General features: G+C 43.4%; 1 protein-coding gene across 48 annotated transcripts in view; it reads right to left on the bottom strand.

Moving 5' to 3' along the window:
* The window catches only part of ARPP21 (cAMP regulated phosphoprotein 21), a 156,779-nt gene that overhangs the window by 79,635 nt on the left and 59,606 nt on the right, over positions 1-17,538 (bottom strand). For 23 of the 48 annotated variants that reach the window (XM_058729305.1, XM_058729336.1, XM_058729339.1 and 20 more), the window contains 3 exons: positions 9,004-9,112; positions 6,967-7,068; positions 650-687 (listed from right to left, as the gene is read on the bottom strand). The exons of 1 other annotated variant lie outside the window; for it this stretch is intronic. In XM_058729305.1, coding sequence (XP_058585288.1) covers positions 650-687; positions 6,967-7,068; positions 9,004-9,112 — 249 coding nt within the window. Of the gene's footprint in view, positions 1-649; positions 688-6,966; positions 7,069-8,298; positions 8,620-9,003; positions 9,113-16,941; positions 17,244-17,538 lie in introns of those variants that run through there. 24 more of the 48 variants (XR_009261589.1, XR_009261587.1, XR_009261590.1 and 21 more) reach the window with 7 other exon arrangements.

The following is a 17,538-nucleotide window of genomic DNA, read 5'->3' as shown; positions in this document are numbered from 1 at the left end:
TTTAAATATCTATGCCAGTTGAGAACAATTTCTTAAAAAGTGTATGTGAAATATGCAAAACTTCAACTCATCCTCTCAAGACCTTGGAGAAGTTGTATAACCCACCCATCTCACAACAACTAGCCCCGTCCTGACTCCCAAGTTAGCAACTCTAGATCAGGTTAGCTAGATTTCCAAGTTAGAGTGAGAAACTTAAAACAATATATTACCCCAATTATTGTTTGCGTAGCTATATAGAATCACGGGGCGCAGGAAGTGGCTAATAATACCCAACATACAAATACTATTTACAGCCTAGTGCATAAGCCAATGAAACTGCAAGTTCATTCATGCTTTGTAATGCCTGGTGAAGGTAGCAGGATTCCACCTCGGGAAGAACCAGAAGTTGAGGCTTTAAATAAAGAAAATGTGCAAACTTACATTTGGAAAGAACAGAGAAGTAGTTCCCCAAAGTAAATGGTTTTTAGGCATGCTAAAGAACACATATGCGTGTGCATATAAGTGCGTACACAGAGATATATGTATTTACTTATACATATATTCAAGCTCACACTTATATATGGGATATATACCTATGAATACACAGGACACACACGACAGGCTTTTTTTCCTCTAATGACACGAAAAAGCAAATTTCAATTTCATTTACCTGGTTTCCACAAAAAGGCTTTCCTGGGAGCAAACTGACTGGAAAAAAAAGAAAAGAAAAGAAAAGAAGGCATTGTATCAGACGTTCTGGATGTGCCGAAGGATCCCAATTCCTTGCCTGATTTTAAGGCTACTTTTCCCCCCCAAGAGGAAAAGAATGAAGAAACATAGGTACTATGTTTTGAAAAAGTGGAAGCAGAAAAGGGAAAAATTGGTTAGAGTTAGAAGCGTAAACCATTCTCATTCAGCACACAAGTACTTTCCCACCGGGGCGTCTCCAGGTTACAAATACATTTAGCCCGCTCGACATCAAGGTCAGAAGTAGAGGGATGTGAATGAGCTACTGGTTTATTCCTGGGCTGCGCAGATGCGGCCCCCGACCAGAGCCAAAAGACTGGTTCAAAGCAAGGCAGAAAGCGTGCGCTTAGCACCATCAACCTGAGATCGGACAGTCAGAGAACCACAAACCTGCAATTGTTACCTGGGAATGACAGACTCTGGTGAAATAAAACAGACTGGCTGCAAGACACTGAAGATTGAAGACATGCCCTCAATCCATTTTAGGAGGGGGGGAGGGGACGCAGAGACAATTGAGAACAAAATGAAGTTAATTCGGAAAAACGATGCCAAGCTCCGTCTAATGTTCTGTTTTGTTTTTCACCCAGAAAAAACAACAACAACGTGACTTTCTTCTTAGCTTCTGTCCCCCTAGCTATCACTGCTCTTCTCTCTCGTGTTTAATACACTCGCAGGGAAGAGAAAATTCTATTATCATTATGTGCTGGGGAAAGGCAGATCTGATTCAATTTGAACAAGCAGAAAGAGAGGAGTCGAAGCAATATAGTGCAATGATCCTCTAACATAGTGACCGTGTTTAGGAATTCACCTAAAACCGTTTTCAAAGTACTGAGTTGCGAAACATAAACGTACACCCCACATTCTATGTGCGGATTTTCTAAATGATGAATAAATGGCCTGCTCAAGGGATCACTCGAGACCTAACAGGTCCGATTCAAGAGAAAATAAAACTAAGGTAAATAAGGACCTCTCAATATTGAATTCTTAAATTCAATGATCAGCTAATGTAACCACTACTCAGAGAGGCAAGCAGGATATTGGTTTCTCTGTACATTTTGGTGGAGAAGTCATTTCCTTCCGCTAAATCAAAGGGCTAGCTTTGGACCTAATGTGCTTTCCTCAGTGGTCTGAGTGTCTCAGTGAGGGCATCTCTAGAACCATTCCTCTTTTAACCTTCGTGCGTTTAACAGACATCCTGAAAGTCAAGTGCAAAGCATCTTATTTAACAAAAAGAAAAAAAAATCCGATTAAAAAAAAAGCTTTACAGAAAGTCTTTTTAATTCGATGTTTATGTGCATAAACAGAAACGAGGACAATCTATGTACCACTGGCATCATTCCTGCGAAGATCTCTTTATAGTAAGCAAAATATTCCATCGTCTTTGCCTCCTTTAGTTTGGTTTTACTCCTGGTTTGAGTCAAGTCATGGAACTAATTGTCTCAGGTACACATTCCAAGCTCCATACTCTCCTACTACTCAGCTCACGTGGTTGGAAAGAGGTCAATTACGTTTATGCGGTTCATGCCGGGTATTGGAATTACTGACACTCTATTTCTTTGAAGGAGTTGATCAAAGACATACTGACCTCTTCAGACTCATTAATCTAGTCGTATTTGGGGGGAAAGTTAAGCTTCCCTAACTCTTTGAATTAAAAAAATAATAATAATAAGGCACCTGCAAGTCAAAGATAACTTTCCCAAAAACGTATCTCAAGAGTATTTGCCAATGTTTGTGCAAAGGTCCTAAAAATCTATCACATGATCCTTCTGCCACATTTGCAGAAATAGGACAGATACGGTTATGGGCTGTGATTCAGTAGCTGATGAAAATAAACTTTTTGAAAAAGTTATGCGAATAACTTGCAAATTTAAATAGCAGAGAAAGATAAAATTGTCATAGTAATTAAGTGCAGCTTTTAAAGCTGTCACTTATCTGCATTCTCAGATATAAAGGGCTCTTTTTTAATTTTTAAGGAGAAAACGATTTTGCCTAATGGGTTACAGAATTCTCTCCCACACCCCACCCCAACCTGGGTGCACCACACGCCTTCTCGTCGGTTGTCACAGAAGAGGGATCCCAGTACGTGCTAGGAAGACCGTGGATGAGCTCCTCCAAGAATTCCTCCTTATATATAAATATCCTTCAGAAAGCATCCTCCAGGTAAAACACGTCTTTCCCGAATACATTGCTTTATCAGCGTAACCTTGCCAAAGCCAGCAACATTGTGTTGCAGCGATCATAAAATAAGCTGAAATTCTTGCCAAAGGAAACAACAGTTATATTTCAAATATCTCTGACTACAAAAACTCACTTATGTTTTATCTGAGAACTAAATTGCAGTGTGCCTTGACTTACAACAACTTCATTGTCAAATAACAAATGTGTCCTATCTCAAGCCACCCGGATTCTCAAACTATATTTGAAATTAGTTTTCTAGAAAATCCCCAAATAATCTGTATATTTTGATTGTGGACCTACATAAAAAAAAGCGCGCGCGCGCACACACACACACACACACACACACACACACACCCCTTAGACACCAAGATACACTTGTAAACTATTCAAGAACACTACTTGTTTTCCCAAATAAATTTTAATTTTGCTGAAGTATAAGTACCAGGGAGTATTTCTCTGTAACTCTATTATAACTTCAAGCAGGAAAAAAATACCTCTACATAAATATGTCCGTATTTGAACCTGTTTGAATAACTCCACCGCTTAAACAATAATAGGTTGGCAAGGGGAGTTGCTTTCATGACCTCAGTTCTTAAATTATGAAGACACTAAATTAAAGGCCAGCTAAGAAAAAGACTGTATATTTGTAACTTAGATTCCTTATGCTGGATTCTTTGCATTGGTTTTACAACTGACTTACTATATTTGATTTATTACCTTGTGTACCTCAACAATCTAGAGAGCAGAAGCGGTCACTTGGGAATCCGGAGTTACATAAATTAAGTCTCTCTAAAATGTTTTTATGTATGTGGTAAGGAAGATTTATTACTGCATGTATTCAAGAAAGTCCGTATTGCTGGTTACGTCTTTGCGTTTGCGTTAATAAAAGATACGGTGACATCTTGTTAACTCAGGGTGGCCCCCGATGATCCCTGCCTCTGGGCATTCACGTTCTGTAGTACCTCCCACACGGCACCGCGTTTGGTCTGTGTGTCCAACCGAATACAGCAGAAGGCAAGGTGTCAGTTCTGAGATTAGGTTATAAGAGACTCTTGCTGCCACCTTGGGCTCTTTTTCTCTTGGATCATTGCTCTGGGGAAGTTAGTTACCATGTCTTCCAAGACGCTCAGTAGCCTATGGAGAAGCCCACACGGTGGGAACTGTAGATCCAGCCAGGAGCTGAGGCCTGCCAATAACCATGGGTCCGTCAGAAGACCGCAGCCCCAGCTGACAGCTTGACTGTAACCTCACAAAAGACCGTGAGCCAGAACTGGCCGGCCAAGCTACTCTCAGTTTCCTGACCCACAGAACTTGTGAGGTAAGAAGCATTCTGTTTGTTCTAAACTGTCAAATTTGGGGATAGTTTGCTGAGTAGCGATTAATAGCGAAAACACAGGGAACACCAGCCTTCGGGCTGCATTGTTTCTCCAGAGCTGCAGGCCTAGGAAGACAGGCATCAGGCATCGTTTCTCCCTCTGGGAGGGCGGCTTTGAGCCTTTTAAGGGTCATGAAAACTTATAAACAATCCAGATCTTTTCCTTACAAAAACGTACCCACACTCACAGACATAATGTTTGGCAGATGATGTCAGGAACTGGCTTTAATCTCTGAAGCCTGCCTATGAGTATCCTCCGGGTACAGGATACCAATGAAAAATAAACCCACCCCAGAGATCAGGTGGAAAAGTAGTGTCAGAACCGGGCAGGGGCCCCACCTGAATTAGGAAGTGCTGGTCACCGGAGAGCCTATCAGAGGAGCTCACACCTCTACTCCTGCAGAGGGAAGGAGCCACCGCATTTCAAAGAAGGCTGCCCGAATGGCTGGCGTCATGAATTGGAAAGGCTATGGCAATAGCTTGGCATTTAGGCCTTCCCACACTTCAATCTGCTTTTGCTTTTTAAAAATATGCTAATTCAGCAGTTAGTCATAGAGGCTCGGAACAGCAGCTTTGCCTCCAGTCTGTAACCCGAGACCCGGGTTCCTTGCTGGGGCTGTAGGGAAATGCAATGTGTACAAGGAGTCACGGCCCCCCCCTCCCGCCTGTGATGACCTCTCTGGGGACACGGCCACGTGCACACGAAAGGGCAGCAGCCCGAGAATCACCCTCCTCACAGGCAGGCATCAGGGATGGTTCCCTGGCCACCCAGCCCCGGAGTGTTTGGCAATGTGGCATGGCAGTACTTTGAAAGAATACCACGATGTTTGTAGATTATCTGGGTGATTAGGATTTGCTTTGCAACACAACTCATTCATAAATTTTATGCCTTGCTAGAATGAGAGTCAGAGGGAAGTGTGCGCGTGTGTGTGTGTGTGTGTGTGTGTGTGTGTGTGTGTGTGTGGCAGGCCGGGGGAGAGAAGGACGGGCAGAGAGGAAGAAAGAAAGAGAAGAAAGGACAAACTAGCCTTCAGACAGCTCTCTCTCTGTGAAGCTCATTGGCCAGGCACAGGCTCGCTGCGTTCCAGTCCACCGGGGGCACCCCCCAGCTAGCCTGGCTACACCACCTCCAAGCCCCTCATTACTCTATCCTTGGATCCAGGAAACACGATGAAAAGCCTACCATGGGTCGGGCTGCGCTTTGCGCCATCAATAACTCTGACTGTCCGAAAAGCCCAAGGAGCCCACACATACGCAGAATATTCTAGACCTGCACGTGGACAACGTCCTTCTACAGCCACCTCCACCCCCCTCTCTCCCACTCTGCCAACTCCGGAGCTCTGAGCCAAATCATCCGATCACTAAAATTCTATTTCCCTGCACCCGTGACAGGCAGCGGGGATCTAGAAGAGAGAGAGGCAGCCCTGTAGACGGGGAAGAAAGGCATCGTCGGTGGGGTCGGAATTGCCTCTGCGGTTTTCTGTTGAAGGCGCCAGCGTGCTCTGGAGGACCAGGGACACTGGCTGGGGCCCGAAAACTCCCAGGTCAGAAGGCCTCTCCATGCTACGCAGTGGAGCCTAGGTCTCTACGCTGGCTTGGCAATGGCCTCCAGAGCAAAGCCCGACGGGAGGCGGGAGGCCCAGCTAAGGCAGCAGGAGCCATGAGGAACTAACTACACAAAGCAGCTCACACCTTTACTTCTGCTGAGGGAAGAGCCGCGACATCTCTGGAGGCTGCCAAGTGACTGCCTCGAACGCAAAGGTTAATGGCACCTGCTTGCCCTTTTCGCCTTCTTGCATTTAAATCTGGCTTTGTAAAAATCACTTTTTCACTTTCATTTAACTTCACTGCATTTTATTTTGGCCACGGCGGCGGGGGCGGGGGGGGGGGCGGGGGTCAAAGGAAGAAAAATCCCAACCACGTTTGCTTTGCTGGGATTTGAACAGAGGAAATCACTCTATGGTTATTCCCTTGACAAACCGCTCACAGACCTGATTTGATCTGAAACTGAGGGGGAAGGGGAGTATTCTCATTTAACTCGGATACAAGACAATGCCTGTACCTGCGAAGAAGGCAGAAAATTCTGTGTTTACGTATGCGATTAACAGAATCTTCTTTCTTTTTTTATATATGTCTTCCCTCTGGCACGACATTCGTATTAAAAAAGACAACACTGGGCCGTCTGCGGGCTAACACAGATGTGAAGGCATTTCTTCAAATCTGGCAACTTCCGGGGTGGCTTTGTCAGTTGAGCATCCGACTTCAGCTCAGGTCATGATCTCACACTTCGTGGGTTCCAGCCCTCCAGGGCTGGGGCCTGCCTCAGATTCTGTGTCTCCCTCTCGGTCTGCCCCTACCCTGCTCATGCTTTGTCTTGTCTGTCTCTCTCAAAAAGACAAAAATGAACGTTTAAAAAAATTAACAAGAAAACAATCTGGCAACTTTGCTCTGTACTCAGGATCCATTCTACCGACCCGAATCACATCTGTGCCCCCCCTTCCGTCATAGCCTTCCGGAACACAGGCAACCCTGGGCCACTGTTCCATCACTTCCCTGAACTAAGGTCCTCCTCCAGAAACACCTCTGATATGCTGCAGTTCGATCTGTCCCTGGCTCCAGCTTCCTGAGTGAGTCCTGCCAGCTCGCTGTCCCCAGACACTAAAGAGGCAATTAAAACAGCTACTCACATCGTGTGCAAATATTCTCTCCCTCACTCTCTGATACTCCTCTTCTCTCTCTTCAATTGATTTACTTCGTCTGTCATCTCTAAATGGATGCACTCTGTTTTGCTGAACGGAAAAAAAGAAATCAGTACGGTTATCCAAGTTGAGCCGGTGCAAATCTGCAGTTAAGCAACCGTCAGCTGAGAATAATAAATGTTCGCTTAAACAAATGGAGCATGAAGAGTGTCCTTCCCTTGGGTCCCGAAGGAGGCTGGGCCGGTGTGCGGGGTGTGTGCCTAACACGTGGAGGCAGGTGTCTGCGGCTCCTGCTTGCCTCCCCGCCTGACGCACGGAGGCCAGCGGTTTCCAGCATGAAAGCACCTGGACGTGTGTCCGGTGTGCAGCCAGTTCAGCTGGGACGCGGGCCACAGGGATGGACTCTGTCTCCTCTGCTGACTAACCTGTGCGTTTGGGACTCTTCGGGCGAAAGCGGAATGTTGAGCACGCGGCTAGTTCAAGGCGGCTAAGGGAAGAAGTGGCTGCGAACAGTCGGGTACTGGGAACAGTACTGGGAACGGTTGGGAACGGAACAAGGGAAGAAAGAAGGTAACGGGCAGAAAGGAAACTGTGGGCAGAGTGTCTCCGTGTTCTAACCGGTGTTCTTCCTTCCCTCGGTGACTGATCCTGCACCCTGCGTTTGGCACAGAAAGTAGACCCTGAATTTGAAGGGTCTGAATTTGTTGAGGAGGGTCAACACCAAGGAATCTAAAGGCACCATCGAAAGAACCCAGCATGAGGACTGTTCTTTTTCAGCCCTGGACCTGTGTCCCTGCCTGCATCTCAACTCCCCTCCCCTCCTATTGTCCCATTCCTCACAGAAGGCCCTGTGCTAACCACCTTCATCCGTTCATTCAACAAACACCCACTCAGTACACGACACAGGCACATGTCTCGGAGTCGATGGGAGCTGCTTACAGCTCCACGGTGGTGGCGGTGGGGGTGCGAAGAACCGAGATACGAGTGAAGAACAGGGATTTTTTTTTTTTTAAGTGCGTCAGAGATGCACGCGCTGGCTTAGTGACTCACAGAGTCATTAAAATGATAACTTGGGGGAGATGCAAGATTGTCTTACCTTCAAGAATTCTAAAGCAAAGTCTATTTTCAAAAAATCTATTTGGATTGTCAGAGACACAATGGGTGATTGAAATGGCAGCAGGTAACTCTCTCCTGTCCGTATTATTGTTTTAACTTTATTTTCTTTTGTCATTCACTTAGTTAGCTATCTTCCTGATCCCCCTGGATCCCAACTCCCCCACCCCCAATAACCCCCATCTGGAGAAGAGATTTAGCAAAGTCTCTCTACCCTTGCCGAAGTACCGTGAATCCTTACTCTAGGACAAGGTAGTGTTTTGTCACAAGCAAAATACACAAAAGGAGAATGTTCTGCTACGGTTCATGCAAAACAAGCAGACAGTTTACATGGGCAGTAAAACGTGGGAAGGAGAAGGGGTGGAGAGGAGACTAAAACACGAACTCGATTCCCTTCCGTGAAGACTTATTTTAGGAGAGTTGCAAAATCCACCTGTCCTCACCATAACAAGGTTTGTTCTTTACGGCTACACCAGTTGGTCATCGGTCCGTATTGAGAATGCAGCTGTGCACAACTGAAGGACAAAGCTGTGGGAGCGGAATTACTGCCATAGTTACACAGGCATCTGGAAATGCGATGACAAAGCTTTTCCCGACACCTCGGGCCAGTGGCGTCCCGACCCCGCACCCCCCTCACCAACACATGCTGCAAAAGCTGTGCCAAGCACCCCCCATGCAGCCCGACACACAGAGCCATTGCTGAAGCAATCGGGACAGATTTTCTCGGCTACCCGCTGAATGCCAAAAGGGGGAGCGAGGGAGGCAAGGAGGTTAGAGAGAGGACAGTCGCCTCGGAGGCGGGGGGAGGGGGGGGGCCGGGGGAGGGGGCCGGGGACCACAGAAGGACAAGAACATAAGTCAGCCCACCTTCAAAAACAACAACGTCAGCCACTCTCAAACTTGAGAACCAACCTGATTGTCTTCTTTATCAATACTAGAGTTATCTCGCTTCAAGATAAACCGCTTCTGGGATTCTTCACCTTTTTCATCTTTTAAATGTTCACAAAACCTTTGCTCTGGTCTGCCAGCAAAGTAAAACATATCAATAAAAAAGTTCTCGCCCCTGTTTCAAGTCATTTTCTCAGTGTCGCTTTTTCCCCCACAGTGGCATTCAACTTAAAAAAGAAGCTACAGGTGGTTTGGGTACCAGGATTGCTGGCATTACACAGGTGGGTAATAACGGGGTCACCTCACGGGGGTGTCGTCAGGATACCGTTTGTGGCTTCGAATGCGAAGTCTTGTTGGCTGCGTGTTCCTCACCACGGCTGAAGTGAAGAAAACACTTTTCAGGCCTGAACATGCATAGCGTGTAGGTGTGTGTTCTTTCGTTATTTTGACCTCCGTCATTCCTGAATGCAGTCAAGTTCCCAGCCGTATTGTCAAACAAATACGTATGTTGAGAACTTGGGCAGACCACGGTAATCCGCCAATGTCTGCGACAGGAGGACAGGTCTCGTCACATCGTCCCTTTCAAGAGCCATCAGAATCCATAGTGAGAGTGGCTCACCTATAAATTACTTCCATCTTTCCCCATGACAAATGCTCTGGAATCCGGCTCCAGTAGACTCTGACATCCTTGACCCTGTCTTGTAAATCAGTGCAGTAATTGGGGAAACTGGACATATTTAGTTTAAACAGCTTAATGGCTGATTAGCAGGGGGAAAATGCTCCAAGCAGTTACACGCTATTGATTAGTCAATTGATTTCTTTTTTGTAGGTCCTCTTAATCATTTTGTATTATTACTGGAAAGGGCCCCATGTCCTTGTTAATTTCCCACACTCGTCACTGCATGCCACAGAACTCAATGAATGGCTTGGGCATGGGTTCATCCCCAGAGGAAGTGCTAAAGTGTTTGTCCCACGTTTAGAAGGAGTTGTAATTGATGACTCTCATTAAAGCCCCTCTGTCATGGCTGATGGATTACTTCTGAAGCCCAGTGGGTCTCCTCTATCTCTACGGGGTTCATTACGCATTCAGTTATTGGAAAGCGCCTTCACAGTGGCTGTTGTTTAATATGGCTGACCAGTAATTAAGGGAATCTCAGAGTGTCCCCTCTCGCTCCAAAAGAAGCAAATGGCACGTTGAAAACAAAGGGATCTTTTTCAGTGTATGGCTCAAGGCCGGATGGGATGCATCTTTTTCTTAAATACATGTACGTGAATCCTACTGGTATCGGTGAGCAGACACTACCAGAAAGTCGGAATGATACCAGTTACAGTTTCCGGAACTGTGTGTAATTTTTGCAAAGTGTCAGCATCGTCTTTCTCAATCCTTACAGGACAACTCTGAGGTAGGAAGAACAAATATTTTACGCTTCTTTCATAGATAAAGAAACCATCCCTCAGTGATCCTTTTGACTCCAGGTTTATAGATTTTCCCAGCAAGCCACAGGCCTCAAACAGCCTATTCACATCCTTGCAGAGATGGGATGGGATTCGGTCTCTCTGCTTATACGGCACACAGTGGGCCAGAGGCCCTCAAACCCCACAAAGAAGAACTAAAAAGCCTGCATCACCTCACCCAAAAGATCAATGTAAATGTTTTCCACCAAAATTAAAATGTAAAACATAGCAGAACAAGCCATCTGGAAGTGCAAATATGACATTTTAAAATCGGAACGCCAAGAGAACAAAGTAAACTTGCACTTTACAGTGAAAAGGCCACTGGCAGTGGAGAAATTCAACATGGTTCGGTGTCGGATGGTCACCGCACGCTTCTTATTCCGCTGGACAGTCTTACAAGGTTAGCGTGAGTACTCGCAGGCCACTGTCCACGATGACGGTTCTCTGGGAATTTTTTTTTTTTTTAGCATTTTTTAAAAAAAATTTTTTAACGTTTATTTATTTTTGAGACAGAGACAGAGCATGAACGGGGGAGGGTCAGAGAGAGAGGGAGACACAGAATCGGAAACAGGCTCCAGGCTCCGAGCCATCAGCCCAGAGCCCGACGCGGGGCTCGAACTCACGGGCCGCGAGATCGTGACCTGAGCTGAAGTCGGACGCTTAACCGACTGAGCCACCCAGGCGCCCCTCTCCGGGAATTTTTTTGAAGCATCCTAAAACTGTCAGCCGACACTTAGATGTTACGGTGTTTTTTTCTGTAGCAAGCAAAACTGGGTATCAACTTAAATACAGATGCTGACTATATCCACGCTAAGAAAAATCTCTCCTGGTATTCCTGAACTCTGTTGCCTGGTGAATTCCAGTAGATGAAATGCTTTGCTTGCTGCTAAGTTTACAGATCCATTTCTTGTATTGGGTGCTAATAGCCTATAACTGTTCATTTAGATAAAAAGTGGTCTGGGAAGGTGAACTTTTCGAGTCACGAGCATAAGGTGAATTTGCTTCAGATGAAGTTCTTTAAGAGGAAAACCATTTTGAGATTTCAGCATACTAACCAGGGTGAGAACGTGCGTTCCATGTGGGTTGAGACCTTGTTTTTTCAATACTTAATTCTTAGTGTCTCGCACGGTGCCTGGAATATGGGAAGCATTTGGTCGATCAATGTGTGAATGAATGAAAATTTAATAGCGCTATATAGGAATCGCTGTATTTCAGGGACAGATCAAAGAGTCGCTGAATCAGATATGCAGTCATAAATTTTTAAATTATAAAACAGAACAAGAGAGAGTTTGGTTAGTAGGAGCATAAATTCAAATTTAGAACATGAAGAAGATCTTTAAAAATCAAATTTATGCTTTGGTTCAAGTTGACAAAAAAGAATCATGTTACTTAAAAAAAAATAGGTTTTAAATTTTGAGGTTCTTTTGGGAAGAGAGGTGGGAATGAGAATCTTAGCGTCTCTAGCTTTGAAGCTTTTGGTTTACAGCGTCATTATAGTTACAAGAGCTATTCAAGCATTCGTTTTTGAAATTTCATTTGCATTTTTTCATGGTGCTGGTTGATTTGTTTCTCATAGCAGCACATGTTTAGGAAAAAATATATCCATCCCATAAGAAAAGAATAGTCAAAGGACCTGGCTTTAATCAATAATGCAAATGTGATTTAGAGCAAGAATATTTCTCATTCTAACAGATATGTTATGCAAAGTGCAGTCTCCATAATAGCTTTCCAAAAAATATCTTATTTTTTTTTCAAACTTGAGAACCTACTAGTTAGTCCCAATGATTCATTCTTTCATGATTCTCTAAAAATACGTTGAGTGATTATAAAGTAACCATTTGAAGTTTGTGCAAAAAGAAAAAAAAAACACTGAGTAAGATTGTCCCAGGTTGATTTTATCGAGAATTATCTATTACTCTAGCGCAAAAGGGCAATTTGCAGTTTAAACTCATGCAGACTAAAGCATACATCTGAAGTACCACATGTGATTAAACTACAAATTACCGGTAATGCACCATTATATTAGAGCTTTTAAAAACCCTTTTTACCACTAATTTAACATCATAGCCATGTTATTTCTTAACCATAAAATGAGGGGAACTGAAGTAAGATATGAAGGCCCTTTGTGTAAAATGGGAACGGATAACTTTCAGTGTATCAATATGAGAATGGAACTCTAAGACAAACTCCTCAAAGCTGCAAAGGTCATGGTATTGATTAAATTCACGATAACTAGAGTTTACTGCGTGTCTCACAGCCATGCATAATAACACACGCCTCATTGTTCTTTCCTGATGGACTTTAGTCCTTGAGGTGTTATTTCTGGTGTTCTCCGTATCATTATCAAAAAGCAAAGAAAAGGAATTTAGCGTTTCTTCTTGATGAAAAGATCGTTTCTTCTTAAGGTACAGTTTGTAGTCGATACCAACCACGAATCTCATTGCTCGTGCGTGGGGAACAGTACTGGCGTTTCCAGCCAGGGTCCTGGCATCCCCAATAGAAACCCTGAAAACCTAGAATTAAGTCCTCATTGTTTCTTATTAGACACAGCTCATCAACTGAGAGGCAGTGCGGCTCAGTGAAACACCCAGTAAGACATTCAAACTCTGTCTTGTTGTCAATCGATTATGATTTTAGGCTCCCCCCACCTCTTGAAACTTAAAATAGATGAGCACTCATTATTATTTTCAAAAATCTTTTTGATCTGGAAATATTTTACCGCCTGGTACTTGAGATGAAATTTATTACTTTTCTTGCAAAGAGTTAAGCTTAATCCCTCTCCCCCCACTCTATACACACACAGATGAAGAATTCAATTCTACTAAACATGGACGGGGCTCAAACGGAAGCCTTTGAATTTCATATCGAATAACTGAAAGACAGTCATCAATATGCATAAGTATCTTAAAAAAGAAAGGTTTCTGTGCACAACAGGATAAAATATTTTGATGGTGTAAGACACCTATCAAAAATATTTTAATAGTCGAACAGATTAGAGGAGTTTAAGAAGCACTTTCCCTCAATACTTTCAAATCTCCAATTAAAACATTTATAGCTGATGTCTTTTATTTCAAAAATAAAGTGCTATGTCCTTCAACTAGTTCGCAATTTGCTACATCCCTCTTCAACTCTTTCACAATTTCCACCGCCATTTGGTCATTTTATACCATTCTGTTCTCTCTCTCTCTTTTTTTTTTTTAACGTTTTATTTATTTTTGAGACAGAGAGAGACAGAGCATGAACGGGGGAGGGGCAGAGAGAGAGGGAGACACAGAATCGGAAGCAGGCTCCAGGCTCCGAGCCATCAGCCCAGAGCCTGACACGGGGCTCGAACTCACGGACCGCGAGATCGTGACCTGAGCTGAAGTCGGCCGCTTAACCCACTGAGCCACCCAGGCACCCTTATTCTCTCTTAAATGAGAGCACACCTTGCAAACCCCATAAATGCAGTGCTAAGCATCCGGCTTCCAACATCTTTCAAGCATCTTGCCAACTCATGTTCTCAATTTTCTATGTGTTTGACAAATTCATTTTATTCTTCTCTGTCTCGGCTGTACTGTATCCATAAACAGAGGCGTGGAAGCTAACGTGGGGAACGCCTGGACTCTCCTTCAACCTAAGGCTATTCGTGAGCAACAACAAAATTAAGCAGAATACTCAAAGTCAGCAAAGGTCTCTGAGGCCTCTCCTCTTATTGGTGCCAACACCCTGGAAAACAAGTTATGTGCATTAAGACCCCTGATGGTATCTATCCACCTTGATAGAGCGATTGCATTTCTAAGAATGAGTCCAAAGAAACAGTAACAAATGAATACACAATTTCACTGTTCAAGACAGCAAAACGGTGGAAATCCATGGTGGTCTGATTAAGTAGCTTAATGTATCTCCACATGTGACACGTAGCTTTATAAGATGATATCCGAGGCTATTGACTAACGTAGAAAAGCGACGTATAGAAGGATATACTACACTCACATATATGTTGAAACCATACTATTTAAATAAGAATAACGATAGCAGCAGTTTTCTCCGGATGGCAGGGTAATGGGCAACTTTTACTGCTCATCTTTCATACATTTGTGATTATTATAATAAATAGCATCTCATCAACAAAATAATAAAAGCTATTGGTTTAGAAAGATAGGAAACCAAATCAGCAACCTACAAGTGTTTTGTATATAACCACTGGATTGTGAACAATTAAAATATTCTTATCTTTTGAATACTTTCCTTCACGCCCTGTATTATTTTATAATCTAAAATGGATACTTCGCTGTGGCATTTTGTCAAAAATCCCCCCCTTTTTAATGCTATGTCCTTGTTGATCTATATACACAGAGACTTGCATTTAATAATCATACTCTAATTGTAATAAGTAAGTGATAGTGTTCAATCTGAAGACCTTTTTTCCCCCTCTCTAAATGGAGAACCCAAATAATAACGGTAGAGGAAAAAAAAGATAAGAAGGATGAGTAAAAAAAGGAGAAATTATGAAATTGGAAAAAGAGAAAGAAATCGTATGCCTGAAGACCTAGAATGCTGTCTTCTCTGTCTGTGAATTCAGCCATTTCTGAACAGTACTGTCCATGGTATTGGCAACAGTACCCCAGAGGCATACACATCAGATGGATATATTCAGCTAAAAAAACATGCATATTTCTGCAAGTTTACCTGTACATTGAGAATTTCCACAAACGAAAATTTTCTTTAAAAAGGGGCTAGGTTATCAGTGAACCTTTCATAGATAGAGTGTGCCCTCCAAACACCCAATGACCAAAGCTCCACTCCCCCCAAAACACAATGCATGTGAATAATCCAATAACTTGATATAAAATGGACGTGAACTAGCGTACGAAATTTAACGGAGCAATAGTTTCAATAATTACACTAAATTTTAAACAATTCCCACGTAAATGCTGATAAGCGGGGCTAACAAAGGTCTGGCGTTTTCAAAACACACATTGTTGTGTCTTTTCATCCCTACAGTTTACTAAGAGTGGGCTTTTTGCAAATTACAGTAAAACCTTGGTTTGCGAGCGTAGTTCTGGAAACAGGCTTGTAATCCAAAGCACTCGTATACCAAAGCGAATTTCAAGAACCGTCGGCCCAGTTGTGATCATGTGACCTTGAGCAATCACGTGCCACTCTTGCTGCACGACATCGCTCGTTTGTCAAGTTAAAATTTATTAGAAATGTGTGCTCGTCTTGCGGAACATTCAGAGAACAAGTTACTCGCAATCCGAGGTTTTACTGTACTTAACACGCCTAAGACAGAAGCCTGGTTTGCTTCGTTGTAAGAATGGAAAGTAACCATTCTTATCTTAAAGTGTTTGGGAGGGTCAAGCCCAATGCCAGGCACGGGTAAATCACTCTATAGATATCATAATCTATTATCACCATCGTTCGTACCTTTCTGGGGAGTCAAAACCTAAAGGCCTGCCAACGAATATTGAGGCAACATTTACATTAGTGTTCATTTTAATGAGGGTAAATCCAATCTGCACTATAATATTCAAATAATGGTTTGATTCATGAGTTCCAAATGAAGCAGTAACAATGGTCTGAAAGTAATGTTTTCTTTGCAAACTGCTGAATGTGATTATTGCTTCTTGGCATGAAAGGCTTTTTGCTTACAATGCTGTGTATAAAAACATTCCATTTAAGCTTATATGCAAATATAGTATTTTACTTGCTGAGAAGGTCCAGAGTGATCAGTGTGCTTTAACTGGTATGGAATGACTAAATATGCATTGTATGTGTAAAGAAATGCCGTTATTTTGATTTTTTGGTTTTTGGTTTTTTCACTTTCCTGGTTTAAAGGGCAGGAGGGTGGGAAGTGAGCGCTGTGCTCTCCCGGAAATGCTGTGGGATCTAGACAGGCTGGGAGGTTGAAAGGAGTCCAGCTGCGGGGTAAAATGTATTAGGTATGCAACCACTTCTCCGGGCGGATTCCGATCTATTGCTTGAAAATTGGTACCGATAATTACAATCTAGCCTGTTAAATGGAAACCAAACACCTTTGGCCAGTAAACTACAACCTGTCTTCCTACCATATGACCCATTCTATCTGTCCCAAAGCCACGACGACATGCTAATGACCTCTCCGCTATCAGAAAGGTTAAGATCGAAAGGTTAAGATCCACAAGTCACAAGAACTACACCAAGAAGACCAGCTGGTCATTATACACTTCATCTTCAGGTACGACCCCAAACTTTTCCCAAGGCACCGGTGCTCAAGTGCTGACAACCCTAATGACGGATCTTGATGCAAGGAAGGGAGAGAGCTCTGGAAGCAGGTCTAATTCTGCTGCCTACAGCAAAACCCTAGGTGGGAGCAACCAGGCCCCAGTAATAGTGCTCCCTCCAAACCGATCGCACATTTGAGATCACACTGTAGGTACTACGTGTGTGTATGGTGAACCCTTCTCCAACAGCCCCAACCTGCATGACACAGATCTCACACACACACACACACACACACACACACACACACACACACACACACAGACACACACACACACACACACAGAGTCCTGATCAAAATTACCTTGTTTCTTCAAACAAACAATAAACAGAAGATGGACATATTCTATAGCCTACACTTCTTTGTTCAAAGCAGGCCACCGAATACCCGAGAGCTACTTTTCGCTCGTCACAGTCTAAGAACACGGAGCTGGGTTTTGTCTTACTTCTGCGCGCGCCAGGACAATTTTTAATCCGGGGTGTTCTGCGGTCCTGGAGTTTTGTTGGCATCACGGTTTTAACATCCACCTTAGTGTTACCATGGTTTCCTCGAGTTCTCTGTTCAACTTTAAACATAATTAAATGCGAATTAGGATTTTGTAAGGAAACCAAGTGATAAGGTTTGGTTTTCTTCTTGCTCTTTGTCATTTCAGGGTATTGATTCTGTGCACGTTAGTTCTTGTTTCCCTGACCTTAGGTGGAGGGTCATGGCTGTAGAGGCAGGCATCTTGGGTCTTCTGTGTATTGACTAAGTACGATCAAGACCCAAATCTCAGTTTTTGTTCCTGTAAAATGGTCTAGCTTTATCTACTTCGAATGTGGTAAGCTAAATAAACAAGCACTTAATTATCTAAAAAAAAA

Source organism: Neofelis nebulosa, chromosome 5, assembly GCF_028018385.1.
Source record: "Neofelis nebulosa isolate mNeoNeb1 chromosome 5, mNeoNeb1.pri, whole genome shotgun sequence".
In the NCBI taxonomy this organism is placed as follows: Eukaryota; Metazoa; Chordata; class Mammalia; order Carnivora; family Felidae; genus Neofelis; species Neofelis nebulosa.
This window is presented reverse-complemented; position numbering and strand designations above follow the sequence as displayed.